Below are 27,564 nucleotides of genomic sequence, written 5' to 3' on the forward strand. Positions count from 1 at the left end.
TAATGGCTGCCTTTTATGGACCCGATTATTGAATTTACAGGAGCCGCGCCCAGGTGGGACTGTGGAGAGCGCTACAGCTTTCGCTACACTGCCTGGTAAAAGGTTATTCTGCTATCAATTTCTTTGACTTTATCTGAATCCATATTTAAATACAAATTGTGTGCCCAATTTTCTAAACTAGCAAGAAAACAAAGAAGTAGTTTTTGACTAGGAGCTGCTTTAATGATATTAAAACGTCACTTCCAGATGATCGTTCACCCTCCTCTCTCTCTCTCTCTCTCTCTCTCTCTCTCCTCTCTCTCTCTCTCTCTCTCTCTCTCTCTCTCTCTCTCTCTCTCTCTCTCTCTCTCTCTCTCTCTCTCTCTCTCTCTCTCTCTCTCTCTCTCTCTCTCTCTCTCTCCCGCGGCGGAGTTTCTTCGTCTCTCTGCCGGGAACTTCGCCCATCAGCCGTCTACCAGCGCTGTGGGGAAGGCAGATCACTGCGGGTCGAGTAGCAGGTTGCTGTTTTTTATTTTTAGACTCATAATAATAATAATAATAATAATAATAATAATAATAATAATAATAATAATAATAATAATAATTTTAAATTGATTATTGTTGGAAGAAAAACAAGTCTTAATTCGTAACGTTCTTATATAGATATATTGCAAAAGATAAATATAATACAGAACATCTATTTAAATTCGTAAATATAGATAATTTAAGCATAGATATCTAATATCTATATATATATATTATATATCTATATATATATTATATATTTATATTATACTTTATATCATTTATTATTTGCAAACAGTTTGTCATTTTGGCGCACAGTTTTTTGTTTTTTGTTTTTTTTTTGTTTTTTTTTGGTCTAAACTATATATATATATATATATATATATATATATATATATATATATATATATATATATATATATATATATAGGCCACTGCATGGTCTCTGCGCCCTCACTCAGTAGATTCAATATTCATGACTCTGCCTGACTGACAGACCGCACACCGCTCCTGGAGAGCCTGACAGTGTTGTGATTCAATTACAGTCTCTAGTGTTAGCGATCGCGGCGGCAGCGGCAGCATTCACACAGCCATGTCCAGCACAGAAGACGCGCCTTCCTTCTTTAAGAACATGGGCTCCGGGAGCCCCAAGCCGCGGCAGAAATTCTGCGGCATGTTCTGTCCGGTGGAGGGCTCAACCGACAATAAGACGCTGGATTTCGGCTCCCTGACCGGTGGGCGAGGCGGGGATGTGACCGGGGCCAGGAATACCAACAGGGTCATTGCCCAACAGAGAGACATCTCGACTCTGGACCGCGAGAGGAAGGTGGTGATCCGGAGCGGTTCGGGGAAGGAAGCTTTGCAGAATCTCAATGACCAGGTAGGCGTCTCTCCAGAACCGCGTCGCAAACTGTTGCTTGATTGGGCCTGGGTCTGGTTCCTTTGTACGGCTTCTGACAGCTCCACCTATGCCTCAGACAAACGCACTTTTTTTGTGTTGAATATCGCATTAGAACAACACAGTTTGCTTTGCAAAAATCTACAGTGAAAGGCGTGTGGTTTTACATTATGTTTTTAAGCACAGATGCCTGTCTGGAGTTTAGGCTAATGCAGTATGATACAGTATTTCTTAATATGGGTTTGCGAGAAAACCCAGTAGAATTCACGAACTAGTCCATACTGGTAGAGCTGGGTGTACTGGTTTACTCTGGACTGTATTGGTTCAACTGGTGGCTTTTCAAACTTGGGACGCTTACTGGTTTAGACTGGTGCAACACTGGTTGGGTTTGTACTGGGGCTTAACTGGTTTAACTGGGATCTGTGCTGGTGCGGTGTAGTTGGTATTAGGTTGCGTCCTGGTTTGAACTGCACAGTCCCTCATGTGTAGCTTCACACACCCATTCTCCCTCTTAGTAACTTGTACCGAGAACTGGCTCAACAGGTACGCAGTGTTGTGGAGCAGTTAGAGATGATTTAGAATTATTATTGTTATTTTTATTGTGCGTGTGTGTGTGTGTGTGTGTGTGTGTGTGTGTGTGTGTGTGTGTGTGTGTGTGTGTGTGTGTGTGTGTGTGTGTGTGTGTGTGTGTGTGTGAGAGAGTGAGCGAGTCAGTCCAGCATGTGCAGGGTCTGGTGATGCTGTGGAGAGGTGGAGAGGGCACACCCTGACTGAGTAGCTCCACACAGGTCTGGAGAGCTGGAGAGCTGGAGATTCAAATGTATTGCACTGTCCTCACCCATATACACGTTTACAACAGTAAAACACAGCAACTGTATTACAGCACAATGACCGCATTGTAAACCATAGTTAAACCCGGTAAAGTTCAGAAAGGTTTGGAAAAGAATATTAAACACATGGCAAACCATGGCAAATGCACAGTTTAACCATGGGGATACTGAAACAAATTCGCGCTAATTTATCGTTGTAAACTTGTCTTTTGCCGTCATGCAAAAATTACCTCCTGCCCACAAATGTCATTGTGAGTCGTTCCTGCAGCCATTTCGTCACGGTGACGTAAATCTCTATTGAAACAATTTGTACAGCACGAGCATCAGATTTTAAAAAGGTTTGCATCGTATCGAGTAGTCGCACTTATAGCAGACACTGCGAAACAGGAGCAGCGGGGAGACGTGTGGAAGCTTACAAGAGCGGGTACAGAGGAACATACACGATGCTACACGGAGACGCCAGCAGAAACACGGGCCGGGGGATAGCGGTGCCAGGCAAGGTACAGCACAAGAGCGGCGTCACTATGGGCGCATTACGCGTTTCATCAGGAGCTCAGATTCGCCCTGCGGTTCCAGCTGTGCCTCCGTGACCGGGCGGTACGGGCTGCGGGTCAAGAGACGGTACCGGTGTCACGGGAAATCGGTGGACAAAGATTTTACTCCGCATGGCAGGTCGCATTTTCTACTTGGGGAACTTAAATCGCTGAACGCCCTTTATATCGCGGGTCCAAACGGGTAACCATAACACAGCAAACCGTTCTCAGCTTAAAACATTTTGTCCGAATCTTTATTAAAAAATATTACAAAATATTTCGCTATAGACATAAGCCATATTGTTTTAATAATAATAATAACACTTTTTAAAGATGATATGCCGTTAAATTAATTAATATCTACTAGCGTTTCGGTCCCGGGTCCACGAATCTTCATTGAGTTTCCAAGAGCCGTCCCGTTGAGAGATTCGCGCATGCGCAGTATAGGTGCTACCTTTCTACCTGTTTCGCACACCTGCTGCTCCACCGTTGGTCACATCATCGATAGGCACTGGGCACTGGATTGCTGTGGAGCTAACTACAGTAAAACGCGATATTGTGTATCATTCATATAAATGAAAAGCAGGACACTGGGGGTTGTTTTACTGGAGGAAGCTGGTGAGGGGTGTTTGCGTCGCATGAAATGTCTCCACTTCGCACACCTGCAATAATTCAGACTTTCTGATCATTACTTTTTGTGTGGCGCGGTGTGTGACGAGTGCGCTTGTGTTATTAACCCCATCGTGCTACACAGTGGCCTCTGTTCGTCAAAGTTTCGACATTGAGAATTGAGAGCCTTGAGAAATAGCGGCCGGTTGAATGTGGATAGAATTGAAACTTGCAAAAGAAAAACGAAGGAAGAAATTCGAGCATCGCAAAATGAGACACTAACATATTGACCATGCAGAAAAGACAATGGATCCAAAACCAAACTGGAGCTTCTCTCCACCGCTTCTCTCCACTCCCCCCCCCCCCTTCCCTTTATCCCGGGCAAAGAAAGGGGAGGCGGAGATTGTTCTATCCCGGAGCAGGGCGGGGCACTGCGCATGCTCCCTGGACTCCGCTGAGCAAATCCCTTCTCCCAGTGTGTACTTGGTACAGCAGCAGCAGATAAAGAAAAGGCTGGCTGCGTTAGAGGCAAAAGCTTTATTTTTCGCTTCTCGATTGTGATATTATATTGGCTGCACACCAGTGGAAGCGACGCGAGTCCAGGCTTCCCTTTGGGCTGGTGCGTTTGCTGTGCGTGGAGCGGTAACATCCCCCCGGCACCGTGCATTTCACTCGAGCATCGCTTTGTACATTTCTATATAATACACTGCAGTGAATACAACAGCGGATCCAAGATGTCAGGATACCAGGGGAAGAAAAACATCCCTCGCATCACAGTGAGTATCGTTGAAAAATGCAGGACAAAAAAAAAACACCCTGACGGTTTTTGTGAATGGCACGGATTATACAACAGCGGGGAAAATAGCTCTTTAACTTCGGGGACATACTGCTCAAGCAAATATCCTTTCTAGCGACTAGGGAGCAATTATCGCGGTATTAAAATTACTTGAGACGGTTGAATATGATGCTTGATAATAATAAATCTAACGGTGCATAATCCATGGCACAGAACTGTCAAGCGTTTTCATCGTTAAAAAACACGATTGCTTCGGGCTTATTTAAATAAATACCAACTGTGCATTGAAACCTGCTCTCGCCTTTATTTTCGACGATAAGGGCAGTCCGCTGTTTGTTTCTCTCGGTGTGTCGTTATTGCGCTATAATTCTGTGTGGCGAGCGGTTAATTCATTGTGCGGCTGCCGACGAAAGAGCCACCGCTAGAAGACTTTACGACGATCATTTGATTAAATTAAAATAAAAAGCCGATTGGGGGGGGTGTGTTTTTTCATCACCGAGTTCTCAAAAGATGTAACGGTGCCTATAAAAATGAAAATGAATCTTGTGAACCCGCCCCATGCGTGGTAGGAACCCCGTTATCCAGTCTTTGCGGGTGCTGTAATGTTACTGTATTCTTGAATAGAAATCAGGCTGTGCGTTTTGAATAGCTGTGGAGGGAGAGGGAGTCATGGCGAATGGAATAGCGGGGACAGGTTTGGCTGGAAACACACAGCCAGATGGAGCCACTGCATCCCGCTCTCTCATCACAATGCTGCGGGAAACCGGCAGGCAATTATATAGATTTTATGGTTTGTTAATACGTATCTGTTATACTACGTGGTAATGAGACGTGATGTATTTTTTTCATTATGTTTTCACCATACTATATATCTAAAACAATAAATAAATAATATAATATATATATATATATATAATAATATATATATATATATATATATATATATATATATATATATATATAAAATATTTATTTAATTGCCGAAGAATAAGTTCATTTACGCCATGCCATTGTTCATTGCAAGGAGAAAAAATAAAACAGGATGCGTCCTATTTATACGAGTTACTAGACAAAGACCTGCTGGGTAAAATTCATGACAATAGATGTCATTAAATATCAATTAGAAACTGTGGATTTTATTTGTTAATGTAATGTCTCTGTGTTATATTAAATGCTCATTAATAGAACCGATCGCACTGCTGCTTTTGTCTTGACAATAAAAAGCCCTGCAAAAGAGAGATTCTCCAGACTTGGGTCCCATTTATAATCCCTGCGATTCCAAATCCAGCCGGGGAGATGCTGCAGCTTCCAATGCATTGCTGCTAAGTGCACATGGAGTGCAGTGCCTAGGTTTGGGAACGCCAAAGGGAAAAGCAGACGCTAATCCGAAACAAACAAACAAAAAAATCCTGTTGAAGTGGCTTTTGTGTTCGGCAGTTAGCAGTGTGCACGGGTGTGCCTAATATAGACGGACAATGCGTTTGAATTCTTGTGCTTATGAAACGTTGTATTGGTTGAACACACAGAGTCAATGTTTTCTTACCAACTGTCTTTGCAGTTGGTATGATGCTGTTAACAACCATACATGGGAATCAAAAGGAAATCAGTGAGGCACACCAGCACAGCTCAAAGCCTGTAATACCTGCGTGTGCATCTGTAAATAATGTGTGTGTGCATGTTGTCACACATGAAGACGCAGGCACGCACACCCGCTCTCTGTATTTTGGTGGACAAAGCCTCTGCCTGCCGAGTGCAGCTGTGCTGCTGTGAGCCCACGCCCAGGCTGGCAGGCAGACTGCTGTCTGCGGAGCTGAGAGAGAGAGGGGAGGAGAGAGGGAGGAGGGGGTAGAGGAAGAGGAGGAGGGGGGGTACAGCCAGGGCCAGGTGCTGGAATATTAAAGGTATTTGTTCATGTAGAGCCTGTCTGCTTGAGTAAGGGGCTGCCAGGGTAACTTTAGTGGCTTTCATGAGAGCAGTATCCCAGCATTGCACAACCCTCCCCAGGCCAGGTTCATACAGGTGGATTCACACAGGTCTTGCAACAGGAAGGGACCTGTATTGTTGACCTGATTAGTCTCATAAAGCCTTGTGTCGGCCGTCCTGTAATGTCACGCTTTCAGGTCTCAGAAATCGCACTGCAATGTTGCAGGAGGGAGGTTAGCTAGTAAATCTTTGATTCAATATTTGGGCTTCCCTCCGAGCTGCACTGTCTGCGCCCCGTGAAGCCTGCATGTTGTGTTTAGAGGCTGTCTTACCGAGGGCACCTCATTTGTGTCCTTTTGTAATTCCTGTATTTTGACTGCGTTCTGCTGATCTGCCAGACTGCGTTCCTGAAAGTGTCTTTATCATAACCGAATCATTACTATCAGTTATTCACATTCAAGAGATCGTTACGTAACCCTTGTGCTCAAGAAGCTGGCTCAGCTGAACGCTGCTGGAACTTGAAACTAGGTGGCACTGCGTTCCATTTAATGGCGTGACTAACAGGACCAGGGGGATGTGGATTTTGCCAAGTTGTTTTTCTGGTAACTTGATTAAGTGAGACACACACACACACACACACACACACACACACACACACACATGCACAGCATACCAGCTCCGTTGCCATACCCAAGGCTGGCTTGGATGAAGCTGTCTGCTCTGGAGAACACAAAGCAGCCCTTGTTTGCTTCCTTCTCAAGATGTGACCAAGATCTCAAACCTGAGCCGCTTCTAACCGAGAGCTGCTCTCCTGGTTTTAAATACGTTCGTATTCACCTTTTCTAAGGACTTTTAACTGTGGTTTTTGTTCAGTTACTGTTGGGTGCAGCAGAAAGTAATGAGCAAGCAGATAGTAACCCTGTAGTAAATGTGCTGCTGGCTCTTCAGCTGTGCGGTTACACTATTCTAGATACATTGCTCACGTAGCTAAGCTTTCTGTTAACTGCTAAAGGTCCAGCCTGGGGTTTTATGATCACTTTGGCAGTCGGAAGTCCAGGTGCTTTTTTATTTTTAGGTTGATTCTTAGTGTTTAGATGCTCTAGTGGAATAGCCACTGTGAGGTTTCCCTGTAGTGTCTGTGATGTCACTGAGGTTTCCCCGTAGTGTCTGTGATGTCACTGTGAGGTTTCCCTGTAGTGTCTGTGATGTCACTGAGGATTCCCATAGTGTCTGAGCTCCACTACAATCCACCAGCTTTCATTCAAGTGCAGAATGTAATTGAGCACCATGTTGCACTCTGTGTAACTGTGTATCTCTCCTGCTCTACAAAACCTCTTTCAGAGTGACCGGATGTTGATCAAAGGGGGTAGAATCGTCAACGATGACCAGTCCTTCTGCGCTGACATCTACATGGAAGATGGGGTGATCAAGTGAGTATCAAACTTTTACAACCACTTCTAGACAAGCACATAAAAAAGGGCTGTTTTCAATGTATTTGAGGAAGCAGTTTAGTCTTGGGCACCAAGGGAATGTGTGAAAGCAAAGTTTAGCGCAGACTTCCAGACATAGCCAAGTCTGAGCCCAGCCAGTGCAGCTGAGCCCTGGGTATGGCACAGAGCCTGTCAGGTGTGGAGGGGTTCGACTGTATTAACCCTATCTCTGCCCCGCAGGCAAATTGGGGAGAACCTGATCGTCCCGGGCGGGGTGAGGACCATCGATGCCCACGGCCGCATGGTGGTCCCGGGGGGGATCGATGTGCACACACGCTTTCAGATGCCAGACCGGGGCATGACTGCAGCTGACGACTTCTACCAGGGAACACGGGCAGCGCTGGCGGGCGGCACCACGATGATCAGTACGGAGCTGGGGGGGGGTGGCTTTTAAATGTTCAAACTTTAACTAAAAACAAATTTGAAACGTGCATGATGTGAATTTATATATAAATAACATAATGAGAAACATTCAGATTTATTTGTGACTTACTTGTCCAACTCTGAAATAGGTGGAGTGTCATTCTCATTATGTGCGCATGCAGAAATGAAAGCTGACCAGTCCTCTCTCGCTTCGAGCTGGACGCCTGACCTCTGTTGTGTCCTGCAGTTGACCACGTGGTCCCGGAGCCCGGGGTGAGCCTGCTGACCGCGTTTGAGCAGTGGCGCGAGTGGGCGGACAGCAAGTCTTGCTGTGACTACTCCCTTCATGTGGACGTGACCGAGTGGCACAAAGGAGTGCAGGAGGAGATGGAGGCTCTGGTCAAGGACCACGGTGAGCACTGACCAGATACTGAGCACAGCAGCCTGTCTGCTTTAGTCTGTGAAGAAACGTCTACAAACTTCTCTCTGTCTCTCAAATACAAAGCTCCTTTCTTGATTGTCTCTTGCTTGGGCTGCGTTCCGCTGTTTCCATGGCAGGGTGTGAATGAAGCAGGTTCTGTAATGCCCACGATTCTCTCTTCCTGTTCAGGTGTCAACTCTTTCCTGGTCTACATGGCTTACAAGGATGTGTTCCAGCTCTCTGACTCCCAGGTGAGGAGGAGACACAAGGGACTGTTTACACTGTGAGCGTTTCATGTCTGTGTAATGACTTTAGCAAGGACTCTGCCGGTCATCTCATTGTGCACACACTGACTCAAAACTGCTGTGAGAATCTGGAATTTCTAAATCTGGGACGGTGGCTTGAAACCTGGTTCCCGGAGATCTAGTTTGAGGCAACGTTGCTGTGTTGAAACCTAGTCTCCTGAAACCAAGTTCCAAGCCACAAACTGTGTGTTCCCTCAGCTTTACTTTAACTAAAGAGGGAGCAGACTTGCTCTTGCCTGTACAATTGCAAGCAAAACAAGCCTCCCAGGTTTGGAGTCGGCTGTAAAAACACGAGGCATGAAAATTGCTTCAGACTTTGGGTGCAGTGTTAAAACTGTCAGCCAGGGGGGACAGAGACAGTGTGCTGTCCACTCCGCTCCCGTTGCCCCCAACCTGTCCCTCTGCAGCGCCTGCATAGTGGAGTCTCGGTCTCCATGTCCTCCTGTCTCCCTAATGCTGCTCTCTCTCTCTGCCCTGCAGATCTATGAGGTGCTGAGTGTGATTCGGGACCTGGGTGCGGTGGCACAGGTCCATGCGGAGAACGGAGATATCATCGCTGAGGTAACACACTCCTGTTATTAATAATAATAATAATAATAATAATAATAATATAATAATAATAATAATAATAATAATAATACATGTAGCCTTATTTCCAAAGTAATAGAGTCCACCTAGTGGTGAGGTAATAAATAGGTTTAACACCCTGCCCCCCTCCCACTTGCAGGAGCAGCGTCGAATCCTGGAACTGGGGATCACAGGACCAGAGGGACACGTGTTGAGCCGGCCAGAGGAGGTAAGGGCATCTGAGGCTGAAATCACCAAGGGAGTCGGGTATGCCATGCTGTACCAGGCTATCGGAAACGGGGGTCTTGCAGAGATAGCTTCGTTCAAGATAAGCCACGTCAGATCTGAAACGCATCATTATATGCAGTGCAGATGTGAATGGTGCTGGTGTTGTATGTGTGTTTGCAGGTAGAGGCAGAGGCAGTGAACCGCTCTGTAACAATCGCTAACCAGACCAACTGCCCGCTGTACATCACCAAGGTAATGAGCAAGAGCGCCGCTGACATCATTGCCCTCGCCAGGAAGAAAGGTAGGCATGCCGTTACTAGCCCTTTCACTCCAGAGCTGTAGAACCCAAACCCTTGGGATGATCCAGTCTGAAAAGGCAATAACAGCGCCAGCTTTAGGCACCGCTGCGCTATTGATTGCAAATTAAGGTTCGTTTCTAGACGAGCTGAAAATAAACATCCTAAACTGATTTAGTCTTGTACTGAAAGGAAGCGTTTGCAGTGTCTGAATGCATTGTATCCCACTGTGATGGAACACATGCTGGAAAATCCATTTCAAATGTGAAATAAATAAATTGCACCCCCCAAATGAAATAGTTAATGAACCGCACGTCTGCCTGGTGACTTTTTTTTTTAACCCAGCGAAACACGGTTGTTTCCCCACTCAGGTTCTGTGGTTTATGGAGAGCCCATCTCTGCCAGCCTGGGTACCGATGGATCGCACTACTGGAGCAAAAACTGGGCGAAAGCGGCTGCCTTCGTCACCTCTCCCCCGCTGAGCCCGGACCCCACCACCCCTGACTATCTCAACTCCCTTCTGTCCTGGTGTGTACCTCCCCCAGCTCCCCCGTTCACCAGCCCTGCCCCGCTCCACCAGCTGAGGAACACTGAGGTCTAATCTGTTGATCCACACAGTGGCAGATCTATGTACTGACACCATGTAAATATGGCATTGGGACTTGCTTTTATAAGCACAGTGACACTTGAGAGACTCACAGGCTGTTGAAGTGTGATGTTGGTTTTCTTAGTGTCCTGCTCTATCCATGATGTAGAGTTGACCATGTTTTTAGATCCTCTGTCATTTGGATCAGTTGAGTCGACCCCACTGGTTGCAAGCTGGTCTCAGAGGCTGCCTGTCTCTGTGTCTGTCTCTTTTGGTAAAACTGGCTTCAATGGATGGACAGCGATAACGACACTGAAGCATCAGCCAGCCTAGTGTGTCAGAAAGGTTTTTATTTTGGTACCAAGAGTTATTTTATGTAACCTTTAAGATTAAAGATTGTGCATTAACAGATTCAAGAGAAAATAGAAACACACAGACATAGCGTCTCGCACTTTCCTTCGTTTGCTGCTGCAAAGATTTTTTTTTTCATGAAATGGAATGTACAAACTGTCTCCTCCCTGCAGCGGAGACCTGCAGGTGACTGGCAGTGCCCACTGCACCTTCAACACTGCCCAGCGCGCTGTGGGCAAGGACTGCTTCACCCTGATCCCCGAGGGAACCAACGGGACAGAGGAGAGGCTCTCTCTCGTGTGGGACAAGGCCGTGGTAAGAGGACACTCTCAAAGCTGATTGGTTAGGAGTGTGCTGATTGGTTAGGAGTGTGCTGATTTTTTTTACATGGCATATGTTCTTGTAATTGGAAGATCAAAGGGTTGGCTCAACTCCTCCTTCCACTCTTGCTTCCTGCTGTAGGTGACGGGGAAGATGGACGAGAACCAGTTTGTGGCCGTGACCAGCACCAACGCAGCCAAGATCTTCAACCTGTACCCACGCAAGGGGCGCATCGCTGTGGGCTCCGACGCAGACCTGGTCATCTGGGACCCCGACTGCATGAAGACCATCTCCGCCAAGAACCACAACCTGGTACGCTGGGGGTGCTGAGGGGTTTGGCAGTGCAGCCAGGGGCACTGTTTGAAAGAGAGTCATTCCATTCCATCACTGTCCCGGGGTCTGTCTTGGCTTTGCATCACCCTCTATATAGAATGAACTAATATTTTTAAATTACGTCTCAATCCTAAAATTCTAGGTGATGCAAAACTTGCGGCCAGAGCTGTGTAATGTAAAATCCAGTCTGCTGTGAGCCCCTTGCTGTTGTCAGCCTCGTTGTGCCTCCCTCTCTCCCCAGGCGGTGGAGTACAATATCTTCGAGGGGACAGAGGTGCGCGGAGCCCCCCTGGTTGTGATCAGCCAGGGGAAGATGGTGCTGGAGGAGGGGACCCTGCACACCGTCGAGGGGACCGGCCGCTACATCCCCCGCAAACCCTTCCCGGACTACGTGTACAAGAGGATAAAGGCTCGCAGCAGGGTGAGTGAGGGTGTGCCTGCACAGCCTGGGCACATGGAGAGGACACGCCAGGTTCTGCACGGGCAACAGAACAATACTCAGTGAGTGAGGAGAGACACAGAGGGGAGTCTGTCCCAAGTCTTTACTCACAGATTCATTTTGTTTGAGTTATCTATAAAAGGACCATTGCGTTATCTGTTTGTACCCGGAGTAACTGTTTACCTGTGATACATTTCACGCATGTTCTGGTTTTAGGAATTAAACGTTGCTGTTGCTTTTTTGAGGCGCTCTCATTTCAGAGAGGGGCAGCATGCTGTAAATGTGCTGTGTGCTCGGTGCTTTTGATTGGTCTGTGTGCTGTTGAATAACCTCTCCTGTCTGCTGTTCCCAGCTGGCTGAGCTGAGAGGGGTACCCCGCGGCCTGTACGACGGGCCGGTCTGCGAAGTCTCTGGAACCCCCAAAACCATGACCCCTGCGTCCTCCACCAAAACCTCCCCTGCCAAGCAGCAGTCGGGCCAGTCATTGCGCAACCTGCACCAGTCCGGGTTCAGCCTTTCCGGTGAGTTTCCAGAACACAGACCCCGTGCGGGGAGCCGGGCTGGTGAGCGCAGACCCCGTGCGGGGAGCCGGACTGGGGAGCATCCCGTCCCGTTCCTGAGAGCACAGACCCTGATTGCTGGGAAAGAAAGGCTTTGAAAAAGGAAGTGACACATTTCGTGTGTCTTTCTTTCAGGAGCCCAGGTCGACGACAACATTCCCAGACGCACCACCCAGCGCATTGTGGCTCCCCCGGGGGGGCGGGCCAACATCACCAACCTTGGCTAAACCAGCTCCTATTGGCCGACTGGGGGTGGAGAGGCGGGGTCCAGCCCTAATCAGTGTTGAGCCTGTGACCCTCACTACCAACAGACAGGCTCAACAGCGCCCCCTATCTCCCTTCCCTAAACCACCTTCCCACCCAACACAGACACCCACTATCTCACAGTGAAGCCTCATAAACACTACACTCCATGTTCTGGCACTCAAGACTGCAGTATTATTATTATTATTATTAGGGTTTTATACTGTGTTACCTACCTGCCATCTCCATCGTTGTTTTTAAAAGGAAGATTAAAGTGAATTGACCCTGAGCTGTTAATAATAACAACAAGAAATCATTACAGGAAAACAGTGGGAGGAATTCTGTAGATGTTTTTTGTTCAGAAGGTTTTTTCTTTCTTTTTTTTTTTTTTAAATGTCTTTAATTCTCATTTCATCATCGCTTGACATTTCAAAAGGTAAAAATGGCAGCTTGATAGGAAAAAAAAATTCTTCTTCTGATTTTGTTTTTTGTTGTAAAACATTAAAACGGTGTCTCGATGAAGTTAAAGATCTCTGTCCTCATTCAAAAAGGCTACAACACCGAGCCATTATTATTATTATTATTATTATTATTTTATTTTTTTTAAATGCTATTTGGTTTACTGAACAGATATCGTGTAGCAGATTGAGAAAACGTTATTAAACGCTTTGATTTGCTGGAGCGGTGGAAGAGGGGTAGAGGGGAAGAGATGGGAAGCCCAGCCCAGCCCAGCCCAGCCCAGCCTAGCCCAGCTTAGCCCAGTTTAGCCCAGCTCATGGAGAGAGCAGAGGGGGCGAGGCTCAGCGGAGGAGGTTCTGTGGTTTCAATGTTCTCTGCAGGTGTTCTACCAATAAATGGATTACCAATCCACTCATAAAAAAAAAAATAACTTCGCCTTTTTTGTTATCATTTTTAACATGATACATTAAATATATCCTAATATAATAGTCGAGTGCACAGCCTAGCAGCGAGCGAGATTTCAAACGCGTGAACACGGCCAGATGGAAATGGGGGTGCGGATTCGACGGGGGTCGGTTTTTACACCAAATGTGTCTTAACAGTATTACATTCAAAAAGCATTTGCGGGCTTGAGTTGCAGTCCTGACAGCTGTGCGTGTTTTAGTTTGATGCGGGCAGTGAATGCACATGTTTTGTGGAAGGGGAAGAGGATACGCTGCGAGCTTTGGAAAGCTTTCCCGTGACGCGCAGCGCAGTATTCTGCAGATTCACTTCACTCTTCCTTTTTCCACACACATTGACGCTTTAGCTTTGTGACATTTTCTTTCTTTGTTTTTGCAATGCTGAATTTGTACCCTGACATTTCCACGGAGTCTCTGGGCAATGCTTGTTAAAGACCCTGTTCTTTGGAGACTTGAGGTAATGTGTTACTTTTTCCAAACTTTTTTTTTTTTGGCCTGCTCGCTACCCTGGTAACAGTAGCGCTCGAACCACAGTTGCCATAACAACTGGCCTGGCTCTAGTGTTTGTCATGACAACGGAGCTGGAGCGGAAGTTGTCCTAGCATCAAATTTAGGTTTGTATTGCCAGATTAACAGATGAATGAGGAGTGGAAATGGCAAATAAAGCTGGACCCCCCCCCCCCCCACCATCCTCGAACTGCAGAGTTTTTATAACCCTTTCCCTGACAAGTTAGTGAATAATTCACATAGTGAATCCAGCATTTATGGGAATGTAATTGCTTAATTTAATTTAATTTAATTCAGAAGCAGACTCTTCTATCCCATCTCTGTTTTTTGCAGTCTGCAGTGCGCCCCCTTTTGCACCCCCTCTTTCCGCGCAGACTGGACGGTTCTCTGTAACCCGCCCTCCCTCACAGCCCTGAGACGGATCCCTTTCCTCCTGAGCTCGCTGAGACAGGCTCCTATATTTCATGCTAATGTGTGGTGTAAGCTAAGTGGAGAACGAGAGTCCTTAGTGTGTGTTTTTAAAACGTTTTTATTTTCAAAGTGAAAATGCGGATGGCATTTGTTCATAGGCTAAATGTTTCGAGGGCGATGGTATCTCGCCAGAAAGAAGGCAGTTCATGGTTAATTAATTTAAAAATATATACAATAAATAAAACAGTGAATAAAAAAGAGCATTTTTTTTTGTTAATTTCTTTGAAGATTAAGCTAATCTCGTATTACTTTGACTTGTTAAAGGCATTTTACAGAACGTTTAAAAGGGACCGAGAACATAGAACTGCAAACACAAGTCAAAAAGGGAGTTAGAAAGGCCAAGAGAGAGAGAGAGACAGAAATGAACATTACTAAGGGGGCTGAAACCAATTCCTAAAAGATTTTTCAGTATTATAACAGCAAGAGAACATTCAAAGAGGAGGTAACACTACATACACCTAACAGCTGGACCTGCAGACGGGATGTGCGCTGCGCTTGCTGCAGTGTTGCGCCCGCACGCTGCCAGCAGAGGGCAGTATGCAGCAATGAGACTCTACAGGAATGCATCAGCCTTTCAAGCCGCACTGTTCGCGTTGATGGTGTGTGATGGTTGATATTTCATCACCACCAACGCAACGCTTTTACAAATACACCCCCTTTCTTTTCAACACGATTCCAACGTTAAATAAACGCAGCGCAACACTCATCGCTGTCATCGAGACTGGCTCTATTCTCCCCTCTTTCACAGTCAAGCTACAGCAGAGAGTCCTGGTACAAAATCTAAAGAGATTCCCATTAAGACAGGCATCATCACGGGCAATAGCAGACACGTTAATCCAGTTAAAGGACAAAAACTACAGCGACACACTTTATTTTGCACCCGCTGGTTCGTGTTCAGCTGGAATCGTGGGCTGAAGCAGAAACAAACATCTTCATTTTACTGTTCTGGGGAACAGCTGCTATTGAGTGTTTACTGCCTGCATGTGCACCAGACACCCAGCAGGGGGAGCCATGCACTGAAAAATCAACGGGCAGTTTGCAGACCTCGCGTCATCATGCACAGAGAGGGGCTCCAGGATCTCTGCACAGGAAGCATTTGTCTCAGTGTGGGACAGGGCTAGCCTAACAACCTGCTGCGAAGCGACCCTTAGAAAGCTTTATATATATTCAGCTTTAATGAAAACAACGAAAGGGGTTTAGGTCAGTTTAATCACTTATCTGCACGGCAGTATAACTTTATAACCCTATTAAAAAACAAACATAACAACCACCTAGCAATCAGAATGCAATCCTGGAAATTTTTCCTCAAAAACTGCGTCTCGGCCTAGCACAGAGTGGCATCCTGGGATTAACCTTTGTGAGCCAGGGTCGAGTTTCTGTTTGGGGGGTGGGGGGGGTAGCTTTCTGTTTGTAAAGCGCATCTTGCATAGCCAAAGCTTTTAAAATCATGAGAATGCATGTATAATATGGGGGATTTTGCACAGACCACACTATAGATTTAGAAGGCAACTCAAGAGGCATCCAGGGAGGGGCAGCATGAGGCTGGACTGAGCGGCTCTCCAATGGGACTGGCTGGGAATCGGCCTGGAGGCTTTCCTTCATACCAGCATTGCACAAAAATCTCACAATTCATTTCATTTAACTTGTGCGTGTGTCAGTGTGAGTGTGTCAGTGTGCTCTGGCTAATGAGATGGAATGAGAGAGCACTTTATCAATTAGCTGCTTCATGATGTTTGCATGAGAGTGGTATAGAGTGCAACGTCTTTCAGAGATAATGACTGGAGCTGCATGCTTTGTGTTTATCCCACAGACTATCTATAGCTCTCTGGAATGACAAACGCGACTCTATGAATAAAGCGTGGAGTCTGATGGAGGTAAAGTCAGCAGGGTGGGATCGCTGCCCACTTTCTCCTTTCAGCCAGATGCAGGTTGGCTGCACTTTAGTGAATGTTCAGCGTTTTCTTTGAATTTTTTATCTCTTTGCCTTTCCAGAGCTTGAGCAGAGGTTTCATTGTGTGACAGGCACTGTCCAGGTCTACCCTTCATTATATTGAGCTGTATCCCTGCCTGTTAAAACTGGGGCGTGGGACACAGACTCAGGCTCTTAAAATATCTTCTTGTTTTACTCAAACACATGACATAAAAACACACAGGTAGTACAACATTTAAACTGGAAACCATTGCCTGACGTGCCCAGATCACTGGGAGCGTCACTCTGACAGCTGCTTTCCCAGACTGGGAGCACTGGGAGTGGGAACTGGGGGTGCAGGACAGCCCGTACAGCACACAGATATTTTATTTTATAGTATGTTATAGAAGGTGAAAACATCTGTCCACTTCAGTACCAACGTTTTCTGAAACATTATCAAAATATATAGGCTGAATAAATTGATTTTAAACTTCTCTTTTAACATTATACTCAAGGGTCATTTGATACATTGAACACATAATTTGAAATCCACATTTGTGGAGTCAGGGCTTCAAAGGGAGACAGACGATAAAGTCCCATATTTGCATCAGAAATAAATCCTTCTTCTACATTCCCAATCCATGAGAAAAATAATCCTTTGGGCATTCATTTTGAATCCAGTCTGATTATGAAAAGGAAAAGATTGGATTCATTTTCAAATCCCAGCCATTTTGACAGGTATATTATTCATTGAGTGCAGGGCGTGTCTCACAGTTGAAAGCGATGTCGTCTTGTGCAATTTGAACGAGAGGAATACAAAGCAAGGCTGAGCTCAAACTGTGCAAAATGATCAACATACAAAGAAATACAAAGGCTGTACTCTGCTATTGTTTTTCAAACTTCAGGATGGTGTCACCTATACACAAGAGCAGATGAAATCCTTTCCAGTGACTGGCTGAGCTCTCACGCAGTAAGTGATTTACAATGTGAGGAATCGCTCTGTATGAATGGAAGAGCAGCTGTTGAAATGGCACGACCAACATAGAGAAGTAGAACTTAACATCAAACAAGACTTTCAGAGCTGTGTGCACACTCCACACATCCATCCCCACATCCCAGCCCCCATCCTGAACAAACTGCCAAGGAATCCAAGGTCACATTTTTACATTCATGTCTTTGACTAAAATAAACCCTGTGCAAGGACACAAAGTGTTTTTTTTTTTTTTTCCGTTTAGCATCGGCTTTGAGTTGTATTGTCTGTGTGAATATTCAAACTGTCAGTGCACATCACAATAAAACATGAATTACTGCACACAGGGGCAGCCTCGGAGCTCTTAGAAGCAAGAGAGAAATAAAATACTGACTCGGAACAAAAAAACCCCACTGCCCCCTCCTTCCTCCCTGCAGCTCTGCTGCTTCAGCAGTTAGACATGTTCACATTCCTCTCATAAGATTTGCATTCGTCTTTGCATAGGCTTCAAGATAACACTTACAAATCAGTTACCGCAGTCAGTTTGCATACTAGTTACACTGTGCCTTTACCATGGTTTGCCACGCTTATGCAGTATGCTTTACCATACCTCACTGGGCTGTATCTATCTTTACCGTGCTTGTCTACAATACTGTGCAATGCTTTTATTGAGGGACACTTTTCTAAAGGAAGGCATTTGGTGTTGCTCATAGTTCTGTCTGCCTGGGCTTCAATGCTGTGCTTCCCATTCCCGTGTGCAAAGCAGTGACATCATAACAGGAATTCTAGAACACAGTCAGAACTGTGAGCTCAGCTAGCTGTGGGAGGAGTTAGGAGACGGATGAGCCACGCCCACTCTGGAGAGGACCGGGGCCAGTGCTGTACAGAAATCCTCACTTACAAGAGAGTCCTGTCCCACAGTATTCAGTGAACTGCAGACTCTGGAAATGCTTTCTTTCCCCCTCAGTTTGCTTGAGTAACACCAGGGGTCTGATGAGCACACCAGTCCCATTGAGAAGCGGCTCTGGGAAGGTCTCCAGTTCCTTCTTTGTTCCAGGATCTTGTAGTTCAGAGTGCGCTGAGTCAGGGCTAGGTCCAGGATCCCTGGTCGCTGTGGTTACACAGCCTCCCCATTCTCGCACAGCGAAAGCTTGTGCACCTTGATGACAGGCAGGGGGCTCAGCCTGAGTGGCGGGGGTGTGGTTTCCGTGGCAACGCAGCAGCAAGCTTGCAGCAGGCTCTTACTGTGCACGCAGGCGGCCGTGGCCCCGCAGCACGAACGATCCCCCAGCCCCAGCCCCGGGAACCCCTTCCACTCCGCGCTGCCCCCTCCCTGGGACAGCTGGCAGGACACTGGCCTGGAGTCCCTGTGTCCCTCCGGGAGCCCCAGCGGGGGTGTCTTGGGGCCCGGACCCCCGTTCAGCACGTTCTGGAAGGCCTTCTTGAACTCCTGGCTGGAGCAAGGGTAGATGATGGGGTTGATGCAGCTGTTGAAGTATCCGAGCCAGAACGTGATTTTGAAGACGGTCTCCGAGGGGCGGTAAGCAGGGAAAATAGACCCTGGAAATGAAAACAAACATGTTTACAATAAAGAAGAGGCGAGACAGCAAGATGAACCCATAATGAACCGAGAACTCAGTCAGTCTCTCTCACTCTCTCTGTGTCTGTCTGTCTGTCTCTCCCTCTCTCTCCCTCTCCCCCTCTCTCTGTCTCCCTCCCCCTCTCTCTATGCCTCTCTCTCTCAGTCTCTGATTTATGGAGATGGGAGCTGTGTGTGGTGGAAGCGCATGAATGATAATAAGTATAATAAATAAAGCTAATGATCTGTGATACAGCGTGAACGTGACTGAGGCAGAATGCTCTCGCTCGCTCACTGTGTGTGTGCGTGCGCGTGTGCGTGTGCGTGTCTGACTGAATTCAGAAAGGAAAGGGTAGCTGCACTGATCCTTAACCCTGGGAACGTGTTGTTCATTTACTCTCATCCATAACTATAAAACACTCTGTAGAACTCTAGTTCAGAAACTCTAAAAGAACTGTAACAAATTCAGTGACAAATGTTCCAATGCTTGCTGCAAGAGGCTGTGTGTTCTTGTTGGGTAAGCGTTATTCTCCTGAACAATTCCGCTGTGCCATTATGTGAATCAGTTTTTTTTATTCAGATTTCAAACACAGATCTGTCAAAAATCCACTTACAAGAGAGACATGCTGGCGTGAACCAATGGCAAACAACGCAGCATTGTTTCTGAGCTCTTGGTTGAAAGAGTTTGGCTTGGAAAAAAGAAAGTTGTCCGAGTTTGCCCTGTACGTGCTGGCTCAGACTCATCAGCTTGTCAGCACGCTGGCCGTGAATCAATGCAGACAAATGACTTCTCAAACACTGACACACTGTGCTTGTATTTTGTGAGGAAGCACAGGCTGCACTGGGACTCCTGTCTCAGCTCCACTGTGTGTTCTACTGTACCTCCATATACAGCACAGTGTCTCGTGTGTTCATACCACCCTGATACCACTGTGGCGCCATTCTGCCAGTGGCTGCTTCAGCCCTTGTGCTACCATTGCCCCTTAGTGCAGAACTGTAGTGCTACCATTGCGTTGCTATTAAAGATCAGAGCGGTGATTGAAAGTGACCCCTACAGGTCAGATGGAGACAAGTCAAGCTGAGCTCTCTTAAAGGGCTGGTGGAAACGGTAAGGTGGCATTGCAAACTGGGGGTACAGTACATTATCGGGTGCTGCAAATAGAAATGAATGAATCAAATCAATGAAAGCCAGGGAGGGACTCACCAATGGGCAGTACGATGAAGAAAGGTAGCCAGCAGAGGATGAAGCAGCCCATCACGATGCCCAGGGTCTTGGCGGCCTTCTTCTGGTGCGAGAACTTGAGCAGGCGGATGGAGAAGTGGGTGCGGCTCTTCAGGGCCTCGTCGCTGGGGGGGGTGACAGTGTTCCCCCGGTGGATGCGCAGGGTCACCTCCTCTACCGCGCAGCCCGCTCTCTCCGTCTTCACCCCGGACCACAGCACGCGCGTCTCCCGCTTGGCCACCACGTACACCCGGCAGTACATCACCAGGATGACGATGAGCGGCACGTAGAAGGAGCCGAACGCAGAGAAGATGGCGTAGCCGGGCTCCTCCGTGATCTTACACACGCTCTCGTCCTCCGGCTCTGGCTCCTTCCATCCGAAGAGGGGCCCGATGGAGATGGTGATGGACAGAGCCCAGAGCCCCAGCAGCACCAGGAGCCCGCGACGCTCCGTCATGATGGTGGGGTAGCGCAGCGGGTAGCTGACCCCCACGTAGCGGTCCACGGAGATCACGCACAGGCTCATGATGGAGGCGGTGCTGCACAGCACGTCCACCGCTGCCCAGATGTTGCAGAAGATCCTGCCGAAGACCCAGCGGCCCAGGATCTCGAAGGTGGCAGAGAAGGGCAGCACAACGGAGCTGAGCAGTAGGTCGGCCACCGCCAGGTTCACGATGAAGTAGTGAGTGACCGTCTGCAGGTGGCGGTGGCAGACCACCGACAGGATGACCAAGATGTTCCCCAGGATCCCGAACATGATGAAGACCCCTAGAATCAGCCCCAGGGTCAGAGCCTTCGTGAGGTCCACCCCCGCACCCGCAGTCTGAGTGCAGTTGGAACAGTTGGAGAGGATCCCAGGAGGAGCGGTTTCCAAAAGCAGGACCATCGCTCCGCAGAAAACCGCAGGAATACGGGGGAGGTATTTTTTAAAAATTCACATGAGGTTTAACGTAGAAAGTGGTCGTAATTTATCTTCTCCCGCCACTTTTTCAATGGGCTGCTCTCAAGATATTTTTTGTTTGTTTTTCTTAAGTGGAGTAAAAGGAAATTAAGCATGTTCCGTCATAAAAAAAAAGCTTGGCAGGGTCTTATGGCAAATAGTTCTAGTGGAAAGGGCATGTTGAGTGCATCTTCTGACACGCAAAGGGGTTTTTTATTACTGTGGGAACAGGAGGGTTTTGCAATACTGCAAAAACGATCTCTCCAGTCCAGCTGTATGACAAAAAACAGCCCGCTCTGTTCTGAAATATAAGAAGAAAATACAAAAAATAAATTAATCATGTCAAGGTGACGTTGTGGGATTCACCATGTCAAGGTTGAGGCTTGCTAGAATAGCAACAGACATTAACTTTGAAACACACATTACAGATCCACAGAAGCATTTCTATTTTAAACCTTCATCCCTATCCCTCAAACAATTCTGAATTGGGAAATACTAATAGGATCATAGAAATTTTAATGACAAACAGTTTGACGTTTTCTAAAAGTGATCTTTTACTGCATTCTTGCAGTAATTTACTTCTCTGTCTGCACTGTCATTAAGAAGATTTCTTTTAAAATACCCCCCCCCCCCAAGCATATTTGATTCCAGGATCATAATAATCACATTTTCTTTTAAGCATGACTTAGTTGGACACAATTCACCCTGCTTTTATCGTGCTTGCCCATGGTTTTGCCATTACTCTGTTCGTTCTCCATACTCTGTTACACTCTCATGCTTTATTACAGATTTGCTTTACGTCCTTGCTTGGGTAGGCTGTGCAGCTCTTCAGAAACTCAGCAGTAGTTTTGAAGTCTCAGGGGTTTATCCCAGTCAATAAATGAATTTTGAAATGTCGAGATAGACACCTCCTCACCAGTTTGTAGTTCCCTGGTAGATCAAACCCACTGCAGCTCAGCTCAGCGTTTGTTTTTCTGCTAGGAGAGACCTGGAGGGGGGTGGAGGGTAATATGCTGCAGTCCACAGATACTGCAAACATACACTGTATAGATACACTGTAAGACTGCTCATTAAAATGTTTATTTGAAGATGGGATGCTGTTCAGGGATACCAGCATGAGCAATGGGGTCTTTGCCGTCAAATTCTGCATGTATTTTGCAGCAGTCCCAATGATTATGCATACCCCCGCCAAGGAATATAAAGAACACATTACGAGTGCCTGCGACACCACCAGCATTCACAAATTCACTGAATCTGAAATATCTGCTTGTAACAAATACAGGGCAATCCCCCCCCTCCCTGTAGGGTCATTGAAAAAAAAAAACATCTGACCTGAAAACCATTCCTTCTGCTTGTCTCTGAAAGGCTGTGATCAATGTGACGGGCGAGGAGAAGGAGGAAGGGCCGAAACGTGTGTTTACTTGACTTACAGGCTAAATTTTAAACGCTGTGCTCTGATTCGTTCAGTGTAGGCTTGTCCTCTCCTCACATGCTAGTGCGTGAAAGTGGATGATTCTTGCTTGGGTCTGACTGGCTTTGATCATTATTGATTGTTTTTGAAGTTCTGGATTAAATGCTTTCTGGTACAATGGGCTTGTTTACCACGTTTATCCCAAACAGTAACGATACACTTTTGTGGCAGAGCAGGGCTCTGCCCTTGGAAATACTGGCAGGGATGGAGTTAAATTCTCCCTGCCCAGGTTGATTGCCCCAGGTGGGAGCAATCAACTAATGTAATTAATCAATTATTTAGTTGATTGCTCCCACCTGGGGCAATCAACCTGGGCAGGGAGGAGAATTTAACTCCATCCCTGCCAGTATTTCCAAGGGCAGAGCCCTGCTCTGCCACAACTTTGTATTCAACAAAGTAAACGAATTTCCTGTGAAGACCGCGGCAGTACAAAGGTATTGAAGTGTGTGTCTGAGCTGGGCTGCCTCTGGGAATGTATGAGCAATCTTCACGCTGACAGCAGAGAGAATGGCTTTCAGCTTCATAACAAACACAATAAATGAACCAATAAATAACGCTGTCAGCTTTCCAGGAAAAAAAACACACAATGCGAAAAAAGCTCTTAATAAACGCAGTCAACTGCAAACGCTAAAGAATAAGAGCCTGGAGTAGAACAGAATAACTTGGGAATAACAATGGGATTGTGAAACCAGTGCTTTCTCCCCTAAACAAGACCCCTGCAGAATCTGTCCACATGGCTGCTAATCCACTGCAGTCCCCTATGAGCACCAGACAGACAGGGTGCTGCGGTATCAGGGCAGCTGGACTGTGCAAGATGTGCTTCAAATTGTACTGCTGGTCATGCTGTGGTCAGGAACCTGCTCTGATACGATGGCATTATGAGGGTCTCCGAGTCTTGCAGCTCTGTTCAGAACCTGCCATTGTGATGTCATTAACCCCAGAAGCCCCCTCCCCAAGGGTAGACCAATCACTGCCTGGCAGTAACAGACTGAATCTGCGCTGGTCTGTTTACTGTTCCGAACACTATTTTTAGCCCGTTCAATTACTATTGGTCACTGCAGTAGCCTATAGACTAAAAATAATTGTTGTGTGCTGTACTTATAGCTTTACCTACTATGTCAATGGGACAGATATCAGATGTGTATATTTCCTCTGCATGTTTTAATACCCGTTGTGTGCTTGATCACACTGATAACCTCTCCTGGGCAGCAGCGATGGTAGCTTGTGTGTTCAGCTTCAGAGTGACACAGCGGCTCGACTACAACATCGATAATCGCACCATACGAAATGACTGCTATTATTTTTGAGGTGAAAAAGATTGAAGGCTATATTAATACAGGCTGATCTCATAAATATTGCTTCTATGTAGACGCAGCAATAACAGATGGCTTTTAAAACCTGCAGCAAACTGATAACAAAAAAAAGACAATTTTCTCCCCCTAGACTCAGATGTGCATGGAGACTGAAGTGAAGGCTCTATAAGGACAGATTCATGTCACTGACAGGGAGTCCAGCTGGTAATCACTGAGCGAGGCTCACGTAGTCCTGCGGAACAATTTAAACACCTGGCAGATTCTGCTGCCTGTAAACCACTGTTGCACGGGCACTAAAGCCATCGCAGTGACTGGCTGTGAGGCACTACCATGGTCTGAATCTCTGTGATAACGAGCTGAACGTGGTTTGGCTGTGATGTAATACACCAAGCATGGACAGACCTTGGAGGAAACGAACATGCTACCTGCTCACGGTGCAGCTTAGTCTGAACACAATACAAGAGCCCCTTCTGTTGGCAGTGCTATGCCAGGTGCTTCAATGTGCTTTTAAATAAGATAATGCACTGCTCGGACGAGGACTGGAGCTGGGAGAGGGCACGGTGCCCCCAGCACCATGTCTGATTCATTGCAGCCTTTGTGTTATTATTGTGTGGTTAAATACCCCCAATAGGGGGTCATTGAAGAGCTGTATAGAGCTGTATTTAATCAATAGATGGGGGCTCTGACATACAGCTCAGTGAAAGCCCCAGAGCTCTGCTGGTGAAGTAATGAGAAGCAGCAATATTGTGGGAACATGTCTTTGGACATTATCCACCTAGGTTTTTTTTTGTCATGGTGTTTTGCTTTAATTTTAGCTGATTTTCTCCCCCAGTTTAGAATGGCTATCCCAGCGATTAGCTCCAGAGAAGTGAAGGTCAGTGGGCGTCCTGCGATCCCATGAGCAAGCCAATTACACCCAGGATATCTGCTTCAGCTCAATGCAAATGGGGGAGGGAGTTAAAACGGTTCACAGAATTCCTGGCAGACAGAATTAACTGCACATAGTTATAAATAAAAGCAAATCTCAGTATTGTGAAAAGGTCTCTTCTTTCTCTGAAATGAATGCTCACTGGCGCGCCTGCATTAAGAGGTCTTCTCTGTATGGCAATGTCAGATATGCGTGTTCATGTGTGAGGGGAGTGGAGAAGCTCGTCAAAGATTCAATACAATAGACGAGTGGAGCAAGCGACGCCAGATAAAAAGTGAACGGTCTCAGCTCATCAGACTGGGCATGCAGTTTCTTTCAGTTTGCCATGACTATCGACTGCATTAAAAAGACTCTAATGTTTTTTGCAGTGTCCCCATTGATTGCTTTTTTTGTCGGTTCTTCTGTGAAAATGTCATAATAGAGATTAATAGAGACTAACATCCCTAAAGATTGAAGCAAGAAGATTAAAATAAATATCCAAATAATAATTATCAAAAACATAGAAAACTATACAGATACGCAGACAGATTTGTTTTCTTCAGAAAACGACAAAAAGAAAGAAAAGTAATTCAAACAGATTGACTGATCGTACAGAGCTCTACAGAGAGCGAGGATTCTGACATTGAAGGACATGCATGTTAAATGTATTGTATTCATATTAAATGTATTGTATTCATATTAAATGTATTGTATTCATATTAAACGTATTGTATTCATATTAAATGTATTGTATTCATATTAAATGATGTCATAATGATGAATTAACAGCATTTCAGTTTGCAATGCTGTCTGTTCCTAGAGAGCATAGTAAATGAAACCAATACAACCTATGAAAAACACAAAAATGCGAATATACATGGTTTCAGATTTAAAAAATAATAATAATAATAATAATAATAATAATAATAATAATAATAATAATAATAATAATAATACACATTTGCTTTTACTGTGCATTTATGTCATTCTCAATGGCTGTCTTTGCCGTGCATTACAGTATAATTCATTTCGGTAATAAGAGCGCTTCATTCTAAATGCCACTTGTTATAATATAACGGCTTCCCGGACCGGATGCGACCGTTCATGACATTCAATAAAACCCCACGAAGATTGCCAAACAAAATCCCGTCGCTCCAGAGCGCAATCCCTGTCAGTGCCGCGTTTCATTTCAGCGCTCCAGCGTCCAGAATCCCTGGCCGGCGATTGCAATGACCTCCGACCCCTCTAATTAGCACACGGTGTCTCTCTAATTCAAAACTGCACTAATGATTTACTGTTTCCAGCGCACTGGCATTACAGGAGGGGCACTAAGCGCTATTGCATGTGAAAAGAAAAACAGGCTGACCTGTTTCAACAGTTACAGCTAGGAACAAACTACTGAGGGATGCTCTTGAGATCCTAAATTAACCTGGCGCTGGATTCACACGGACAACACAGAACTTCATCGAGAAAGGCAGCGAAAAACTACAACAGTCATACGCTGCCAGTACCTGCTTTCCCTCAGAAAGGAGAATCTAAATCGATACAAAGTAGCTCAATATACTTTAGCAACTGGGAATTTGAACATCTACTGGCTGAGCTTCTCGACCTGTTATTTGTATAGTATTTACGGCCATATACAGACTGAAGTACCACAGTCCAGCTCTGAGAACCAGTATGGTCCCCTGGCCATCTGAAGCGCTCCTTCCACGCGTGGAATTACCACGACAGAGAGTTCGTACTGCAGTTCATATTTTAAAAAGAGTTTGCATATACATGATCAACACTGGAAGACATATTGCGAGTACTTAACGCACCTACCTGTGAGCCGCGTTGTGTCAGCGCCCCTGCCAGCAATGAAGCCCCCTCGGCGTTTCACAATGCAGGTATCAGCAAACGTTGTTTCTTTCTGAACAGCAGCAGCGTGCTGTCAAAACAAAGGACAAGAAATACGTTCCTCACAGTGAAATAGAAGAGTCAAGCGCGGGTTAGGTCTCCGAGACGCGCCTGGGGGGTGCTGAGGGTGAATGCCGCTTGTTGCTCTGCGCTCGTCTGCATCTCTGTGCCAGTCGGGTTGAAATCTGACTCCTCTCTGCTCTTGGAAACGCGAAGGTCCCGTCGTTCGTGTCTCTCACAAAGAAACTCCGTTCTGAAAGGCTAATTGGAAGTGACTCACTTCTCTCTCTCTCTCTCTCTCTCTCTCTCTCTCTCTCTCTCTCTCTCTCTCTCTCTCTCTCTCTCTCTCTCTCTCTCTCTCCACGCATCTCCACGTACTGTGCTCTACCTCCAGCACATTCCCTCAGGAAAGCATAGTAAACACTATGCGCCCCTGTATAGCAAGTGCACACACACCCACCACTCACCATTCATTTAAAACATCAATACGTAACAATAACTCTTCTTTCTATACGGTGCTTTGGTTTGCAGTAAGCCAGAGTTAAGCGTTCTTTTAATCGTCATTTATTATTGTTTAACAAAGCCGTCAGCATATTTAGGTAGTGAGCCAGCCTGAGCATGCTGACTAATATAAAAATGACCACTTGAGGCGCTATGTATACAAGTTTAATAGGCGTGAGTACGAGGCGTCAGTACAATTATTGAATTGAAACAATAATTGTACTCAAACTCTACTCTGGAGCGGAGTAACCTCACTGCAGGAGTGCAATCACATCCCCACTCTCTGTGCAGCTCAAGAGCAGGCCGTCCCAGTCAAGTAGATCATATAGATCCATATATATATACATTGAGATATACTCTGT

General features: G+C 46.1%; 2 protein-coding genes across 3 annotated transcripts; one reads left to right on the forward strand and one right to left on the reverse strand.

Moving 5' to 3' along the window:
• Positions 1–13,118, forward strand: LOC121302307 (dihydropyrimidinase-related protein 2). Of its 2 annotated transcripts, XM_041232171.1 has the most exons (16): positions 1–95; positions 448–497; positions 1,050–1,384; positions 7,435–7,523; positions 7,764–7,948; positions 8,194–8,358; positions 8,557–8,618; positions 9,153–9,233; positions 9,400–9,468; positions 9,648–9,768; positions 10,135–10,291; positions 10,874–11,015; positions 11,163–11,333; positions 11,596–11,775; positions 12,146–12,314; positions 12,489–13,118. In XM_041232171.1, exons 1-16 carry the CDS (start codon positions 16–18, stop codon positions 12,578–12,580), a joined length of 2,148 nt encoding a protein of 715 aa, XP_041088105.1. In that variant the 5' UTR covers positions 1–15; the 3' UTR covers positions 12,581–13,118. The 2 variants fall into 2 exon arrangements, with proteins under 2 accessions (XP_041088105.1, XP_041088106.1); XM_041232172.1 differs by lacking the exons at positions 1–95; positions 448–497; positions 1,050–1,384 and adding an exon at positions 3,830–4,150.
• Positions 13,119–15,685: 2,567 nt separating this feature from the next.
• On the reverse strand, positions 15,686–27,006 carry LOC121302310 (alpha-1A adrenergic receptor-like). The gene is made up of 3 exons (XM_041232175.1): positions 26,627–27,006; positions 20,157–21,415; positions 15,686–18,933 (listed from the first exon to the last, which is right to left on the reverse strand). Exons 2-3 carry the CDS (start codon positions 21,058–21,060, stop codon positions 18,491–18,493), a joined length of 1,347 nt encoding a protein of 448 aa, XP_041088109.1. The 5' UTR covers positions 21,061–21,415; positions 26,627–27,006; the 3' UTR covers positions 15,686–18,490.
• Positions 27,007–27,564: the final 558 nt, after the last annotated feature.

Source organism: Polyodon spathula, chromosome 29 (assembly GCF_017654505.1).
Source record: "Polyodon spathula isolate WHYD16114869_AA chromosome 29, ASM1765450v1, whole genome shotgun sequence".
Classification (NCBI taxonomy): domain Eukaryota; kingdom Metazoa; phylum Chordata; class Actinopteri; order Acipenseriformes; family Polyodontidae; genus Polyodon; species Polyodon spathula.

What these genes read in the sequence shown, in the direction of transcription:
- LOC121302307 (XM_041232171.1), top strand. Translation starts at nt 16, where the DNA reads ATGGACCCGATTATTGAATTTACAGGAGCCGCGCCCAGGTGGGACTGT. An exon ending in ACGGAGATATCATCGCTGAG is followed by an intron (nt 9,234 to 9,399) that starts GTAACACACTCC and finishes TCCCACTTGCAG; the next exon opens with GAGCAGCGTCGAATCCTGGA. An exon ending in TGCCCTCGCCAGGAAGAAAG is followed by an intron (nt 9,769 to 10,134) that starts GTAGGCATGCCG and finishes TTCCCCACTCAG; the next exon opens with GTTCTGTGGTTTATGGAGAG.
- LOC121302310 (XM_041232175.1), bottom strand. Translation starts at nt 21,060, where the DNA reads ATGGTCCTGCTTTTGGAAACCGCTCCTCCTGGGATCCTCTCCAACTGT. An exon ending in CTTCATCGTACTGCCCATTG is followed by an intron (nt 18,934 to 20,156) that starts GTGAGTCCCTCC and finishes TTTCATTTCCAG; the next exon opens with GGTCTATTTTCCCTGCTTAC.